Source organism: Leguminivora glycinivorella, chromosome 4, assembly GCF_023078275.1.
Source record: "Leguminivora glycinivorella isolate SPB_JAAS2020 chromosome 4, LegGlyc_1.1, whole genome shotgun sequence".
Taxonomy (NCBI): domain Eukaryota; kingdom Metazoa; phylum Arthropoda; class Insecta; order Lepidoptera; family Tortricidae; genus Leguminivora; species Leguminivora glycinivorella.
This window is the reverse complement of record NC_062974.1, coordinates 20797264-20804139: the sequence shown is the minus strand read 5'-3', so window position 1 is coordinate 20804139 and position 6876 is coordinate 20797264. Positions and strand designations below refer to the sequence as shown.

The 6876-nt window shown below is 35.4% G+C and overlaps 1 protein-coding gene across 1 annotated transcript; it reads right to left on the bottom strand.

Annotated features, from left to right (window-relative positions):
• On the bottom strand, positions 1–4148 carry LOC125225626. The gene is made up of 4 exons (XM_048129432.1): positions 3971–4148; positions 3507–3576; positions 2832–2868; positions 1–304 (listed from the first exon to the last, which is right to left on the bottom strand). The coding sequence occupies exons 1-4, from the start codon at positions 4017–4019 to the stop codon at positions 68–70; spliced, it is 393 nt and encodes a 130-aa protein (XP_047985389.1). The 5' UTR covers positions 4020–4148; the 3' UTR covers positions 1–67.
• Positions 4149–6876: the final 2728 nt, after the last annotated feature.

Genomic DNA, 6876 nt, shown 5'->3' with positions numbered 1-6876 from the left:
GAAAATAATTGACTGCATTTATTTTTCCATTTTTCCGTATACAGGACCTATTTAAAATACAATTTGATTAACAGTCCTCGTTATTGTCGGATTCGATTTCGCTGCTCGGCTGCAGAGCATCAGTGTCAGTATGACTCTTTGTTACAATGCCATTATCATTTTTAATGAGATCGGTCGATTTTTTGTCTAAGACTGGGACGCCATCTACAGATTGCTGACTTTGCTTTACAACGCTTTTTTTGCCTTCCACAACAGTGTCATCATCTTCGGGTTTTAAATTTTCAAAATCGTCTAATTGGTCCTCCTGTAAAATAAATGAAACTTAGGACAAATGGAATCGACTTTTCTTAAAAAAGTTACAAACGTCTTCGTATTTTTTCTAACCCCATACAACCATTTCAGTCGCAAAATCTTCAAATCAGTAACTAACTGTCAAATGTGACATAACGCGTGGTAACGTCGTGTAAACAATGCGACCGTATTGATACAATAACAAAATGTAGTCGTCGTGTGCACTCGTTACGGTAACAAAATGTGTACGAATTTGTGGCTGTCAATGTCACTGTCAGAATGACTTTTAACGACACTTTATTAGTCGACGTTTGCACACATAACGGTAACAACATGTGGACGAATTTGTGGCTGTCATTGTCACTGTCAGAACGGTTTCTGACAGTGACATTTACAGAATTTGTACACACATGTGTAGGTCTGATTACCGAACTGCTCCTAAACCACTGTATCCGCAAATGACAATCTGAAATACGAAGGTTTCTCAAACTGTCTTGTGAAGTTGTGGACTGGTTGCTTTGAATCATTTAAATATGAGCGAATTAAATAATAATAAACGACGACGACCATTTAAGCACTCTTCGACATTTTATAGAAATGTGGGAAAGTTAAGAAAAGTGCAGAATGATAATACAAATAGATAAGCACTTTATAGTTACTTAATGTATTAAATATATAATTTTTAATTCTTATTGATAAAAATGAAGTATAGTGTTGCTTTACACAATAAAAGTAAGAATCAAATGAAATAGAGTATTTACTGTGATATTAATAGAATTTCTGTTGCGCAATGATAGTTTTTTTCAGTACAGATGCTGCTTTTTTTAACGCAGTAGTGCGAGCAAATCAAGCAATGATTCATTTCTTGTCTGGTCGAAACTCTTAGCTTAGATTTAGGTACTGAAAATCATCGTACGATACACTTGCGAAAAGGACATTCACAACTCGTGTCGATTTTTAAACACTCCCTTCGTTCGTGTATTAATTTATCGCTACTCGTATCGATTTTCCTCTTTTCCGCACTCGTATCTACAAGTATTTTGTTTGGGTTACAAAAAAAACACATTATTTACTCTACTACGTTTTATTTATGTCTCTTTAACATTACAAATTTGTAGACACTTATCTATACAAAAATCTTGACTTAATAAGAAGTACAGATCGCTGAAATTAATGTTGATAGTAATATTAATGACGACTACTTCCACAAGTGTCAATTGTGAAATGCCGCAAAATACTAGTTGCTCTATAGAAGACCATAATAATATGATCCCCGATCCTTTACAACCCAGCAGCTCGGTACGCACGTTACAATTTTTTTTAATCTTCTTTAGTGAGGGCAACTGAGTACGACGGCATATTTAATTGTTTATAAAGTTTGAGGATACCTGGAAAAAAAGAATACAAGAAGCCATTTTGAAAATCCAATAAATTATCACTGCTTTCGGTCACGCGTGTACGCTGCGACCATTTTGCGACCGTTTGTCGACCGTTTGGTGACCGTTTGGCGACTGTTTTTTACATGGAATATTACCGTCTTAATCCATATTTTAACAACTTTATTGGTTTTCTAGGCATTATTTTTATTATTTCAGTATAGTATATGCACCGGAGCACTAAAACTTCACCAATCAATATACATAACACGCAAACACCGAGTAGTCAATAATATTATTACTGGTTAAACTGAGGTAAATTGATGGCGCGTTGATAAATTTAGACTTATTTTATGAAATCACTCGAGCAATTTAATTGGCCATGGTAATTAGCCCACATTATATTACAAATGCAAACAATATTTATCTTTAACAAATTCTTACGCCATTACATTTTAATGTCAAATGATTTTATTTCTTTTTTACTTTGACGTCTCTGACAGTCGCCATTTGAAAAGAATGAAATGAACGAATGATTTTGGGAAAGTAGTCGCCAAACGGTAACAATGTGTGCACGCGTAGTGCACACTTCTGTCACTTCTGTGACCATTTGTGCCTGTTACTAATCGTCCCCATTTGGGTCGCCGCGACTAAACGTCGACCGTACTGCGACTAAGCATTGAGACCCGAAGAACTGTGTGTACACAAAATAGGAGGATTTGCGTAGGAACGGCGACCGATTATGGTTATATGGGACGTTTTCTCTACACGTTTGTAGGAATGTATACATGGTCGTCTCTAAGGCGAAAATGCATTGACCGTTACGTCCATTACTGACGTATAGTCTCTAAAGTTGCAAAAATGTTTCGGAAATACCTAATTCTATTAATTTACCTTTGTGAAAATGTAACCCTATTTTTCTCCGAAAACCGAAAAAAGATTGAAATATTTAATGATTCTATAGGGTTGTACTCACTACATTTGTGCTAAACCCCGAGCAAGAACCGTCGCGTGAACTCCTATATGTCTGAATAGGGGCCTCCAAAATTGGCTCGAAACATGTCGCAGCAGTAGCGATATAATAACGTTAGTACAACCGTAGACTCATTAAATATTTGAATATGTCTCACGAAAGTTTAACGTCTATAAGATGGAAGTACTTACGGAGCTGTTGGTGGGGTCCTCAAGCGGTTTAATGGGCCTGGAAATGACTATACACTTTAACAGGCTAAATGCGACACTAATACTCTTGTCTTATAGGAACATTAGGAACATTGTGTCTGTTTGTTTGTCCGTTTTTCAAGGGAAAACGGAGCGACGAATCGACGTGATTTTTTAAGTGGAGATAGTTGAAGGGATGGAGAGTGACATAGGCTACTTTTTGGCTCCTTCTAACGCGAGGAAAGCTGCGGGCAAAAGCTAGTAAATTATATATCTACAGATATAAACGTATATTATACTTCTTATATCAGATATCAGTGTACATTCGAGTATATAGTCATTGACACTAAATGACAATGTTCAATTAAAGAAAATTCATCATTATTTTCTATCAATAACTACGGCAACTGGTATCAAACACAATTGTATATTTCGGAGTAAAATTCCTAGTTAATAATTTACAAACGTATGCAAGATATTATCATTTTCTTAGTTAGGGATTTTAAGAGGGTACTTATGTCAACTTTTGTTTTGTTTCTTCATCATTTCGGAATTATAGTTAGAGCTCTGACTTGCTTATAAAATATGAAAATATGAGACTTGTAAAATAAACACACACACAATTTATGAAATGTTTTACATATTAATCGCTTATGTTAAACAAATATTCGTACTCACGAATCAAATGCAGTTGGTGGAGATGAAAGCTCGTCAGGGGCGATGGGTGCAGAGTCAGGAATGATTCCGGCTGGAAAAACACAACTTTACTCATATAATAATTTATTTCCTACGAAATGAGACCACAATGAGTTTTTAAAGAAATGATGACTAAGTTGTACATTTTGGGGTTTTATATGCGAATTTTTCAAACTATTCATTGCTAAATATCTATAGCCGCAAAATAAATATTGAGCTAAGTATTTACATAATTATTTTATCAGACAATTCAAATAATTAATACGTCTGTCCGTCATTACTAAGTCGCTCCGTGGATTTCTGTTTTGCCTTATGACATGACTGACTAGTAGATAGTGCATTAAAACATTTATTCTGTAATTTGTATTTTATTTTGAAATAAACTTTAAATAAGTAAATTTTAGGTTATTATACAAAAATGAGACATGTAATCAAATCACACTTACCAATGGCAACAGCAGCAAAAGCCACAACGAAAAGGATTATCTTCGACATGTTAACTAGTTTTTTTTTTGTTAACACGAAATACAGCAGCTACTGCGTGCGTAGCCGAATGGCATTTCTCCGACGCCAAACGAAAACGAAACGCCGCGCCAGTTTGTCCAGCTCTGTCGCGCCAATATGCACGAGCGATAGAGATAGATATCTACTAGCGTTTCGTTTCGTGAGCGTTTCGTGAGCGTTAGTGCCATTCGGCTACGCACCCTGATGTAAAGATTTCGGCGGCCACCTGGAAATATATAGGTGCGCATGCGCTTCCGTCAGGCGGCTGACACGTGACTAGGGGGAAATGTGGGGTATGTAGATACATAGTTTAAATATATAGAGAGTATTTTATTTATTTGCATTTGATGTACATACATTTACGCATGTCCCTAAAAGGGGTATACAGAGGCTTCAGTGCCACTTTAAGCAATTTCTAAAACAAAACGGGTTAAAAGAAAAATTGTGATATATGTTCATTATAGTATAAATGTAATAACAAACTGGAAACTAATATCTGTACCACTTGACTATACTTAAACTAAAACTTTGACTCGAGTTTACTTAAATAGGAAATATAGGTACATGTATAAGATTAAATATTACAAATAACAATATATATATTATGTATAAAATTACTACTACTTACTTACTTTGTTGGCGCGACGCCCGAAAGTGAGTCTTGGCCGCCTTGGAAAAATAAACCCATTTCATAATCGGGTAAGCTAAGAAGAAGGAAAAATCTTCGTAGAAAACTGCATATAGAGGTAATAATGGTTTTCTACGAGGAAAAAAAATCCCATTTCATAACCGGGTATAGTCATAGGGCTTACGGAAAAAAACTGCATTTTATGCAGAAAGCAAGCCACTTTGCACAGTGATACTAGGGACCAATACAAATGATTTCATCCGAGGAAACACGATTTTCATCCACTAGAATTCAAGATGGCGGACATTTTCCAAAATGGCGGCCGCATATTTTAAAAAATTCATAGAATCATAACGGCTGCACCGATTTTGATAATTGGGGTATCTATCAGTTTGTATTGAAGCGCTTATTAATATAAAAAAAATAAAATCATAAAAAAATAAGATGGCGGCCGAATAATAACAAAAATATGAAATTTTCAAACTTTTTTTTTCATTCTTGTGAAATTTACCAATAAATTTTCTATGATATGGCCACATTTGTATGTATTTAAATTAAACCTGATAATATTATCTACACAATAAAATAAAAATCATGAAAATCCGTTGAGTAGTTTTTGAACTATACCCATTTCAAATAGAGCGCGCGGATTTGAAAGACGTTTTCGCACATGATGTAAAAAACATTGGAATCATAACGGCTGCACCGATTTTAATGATTGGGGTGGCTATCAGTTTGTATTAAAACATTTATTCATATAAAAATTAAAATATTAAAAAAAAAAATTAAAGATGGCGGCCGAATAATAAGAAAAATATGAAATTTTCATTTTTTTTTTATTCTCACGAAATTTACAAATAGTTTTTCTACGATATAGTCACGTTTTTATTTATTGAAATAAAATCTGATAATATCATCTGCAAAATAAAACAAAAAACGTTAAAATCCGTTCAGTAGTTTTTGAACTATACGTATTGCAAATGAACCGCGCGGGTTTGAAAGAAGTCTCGTACCGCTATACACGCAAGACTGATTATTTATTTTGGTCACAACTTACTATTCAGAATCAATGTTTTTAGTATTTATATACATTATTAGTATTTTATTCCGAGTTTAGGTATATTTAGATAACCCCCGTAAACTTTGATGGTCATAATTTTTATTTTAATACGTAAAAGAACTTAAATGCACATAACATAACATTTGTATTAATAGCAATTGTCCTTTCCGAGGACTCCAGAGATAATTTTCGACAACTTCTGTAGGGGGTTACAGAAATATCTATGTATAAAATAACTTATTTTCTGCTTCTCGTCTACTTAGTCTACGTTTCGAGATGGTTTGCTTGTTATACGACAAGGAGCGTATGTTTTGTAGTGCTGACGATGTTGGTGAAATGCTGGTTATTAATTTTGGTTGGAAACAGTTCCTTGCGCACCAAGTTCACCGATAAATGTGGAGTCTGCGGATCATATATAGGCCGCAGGTGAACTTTTCAAGCTTGGCCATTATTCCTCCAGGAAGACACTGTTATGTTAGTATGACAACCAACAAGGCTTGTTTCAGAAACTGTGGCCTGTTGATGTTATTAGTGTGGTGATTTTTTTTTTCTAAGCAATTTACTTCCTCAGAGAACATTTGCTCTGCTATTTCAGGGTAAACCATAGAAACGTAACCGGAAGAAGCTGATAGCCTCATTGTACCTCGCGCAAAAGATATGGCGGAACAGGGACTCACGCGTATCATCAGATCTTCCGATACAAATGTCTTGGTATTTAAATAAAAACTACTGGAGTCTGAAGTACGGGTGAAGGATAGACGCAAAGTCAGTGGCCAGATTCGGGTTTGGACCTAGGTTAGAGCCCGAAAGGTCTTTGCCTCATGAAGAGGCCTCGAGTGAGTTCAGGGTGGTAACGGGTACTAGTATCCCATGCCCTTTGTTGTTTGAGTTTATCTCGCAGTTTGTAGCCGTGGAGGCTTTCAAGATGTTACTTGGGTGATCGGACGTGATGTAAATGGAGGCAGGAATGTCGGCAAAACGACACTTTACGAGTGCCTAAGCCGCCAAACCATACCGGAAAACAGGCCTGAGTCCATGCTTGCTGACTAAAATATGTGTTAAGAACGATCCCAATTTGGCATTTAAGCATGGGATTTATGGAGCTAATTATATTGGGAAATTTCCAAGTCTTATCTAGTATATTTTCTTAATATTTTAAA

Excerpts from the sequence above, each read along its gene's own strand:
- LOC125225626 (XM_048129432.1), bottom strand. The coding sequence starts at position 4,019 with ATGTCGAAGATAATCCTTTTCGTTGTGGCTTTTGCTGCTGTTGCCATT. Across the intron at positions 3,577-3,970 it reads TTTTGCTGCTGTTGCCATTG|CCGGAATCATTCCTGACTCT; the intron begins GTAAGTGTGATT and ends GTGTTTTTCCAG. Across the intron at positions 305-2,831 it reads AGGACCCCACCAACAGCTCC|GAGGACCAATTAGACGATTT; the intron begins GTAAGTACTTCC and ends TTTATTTTACAG.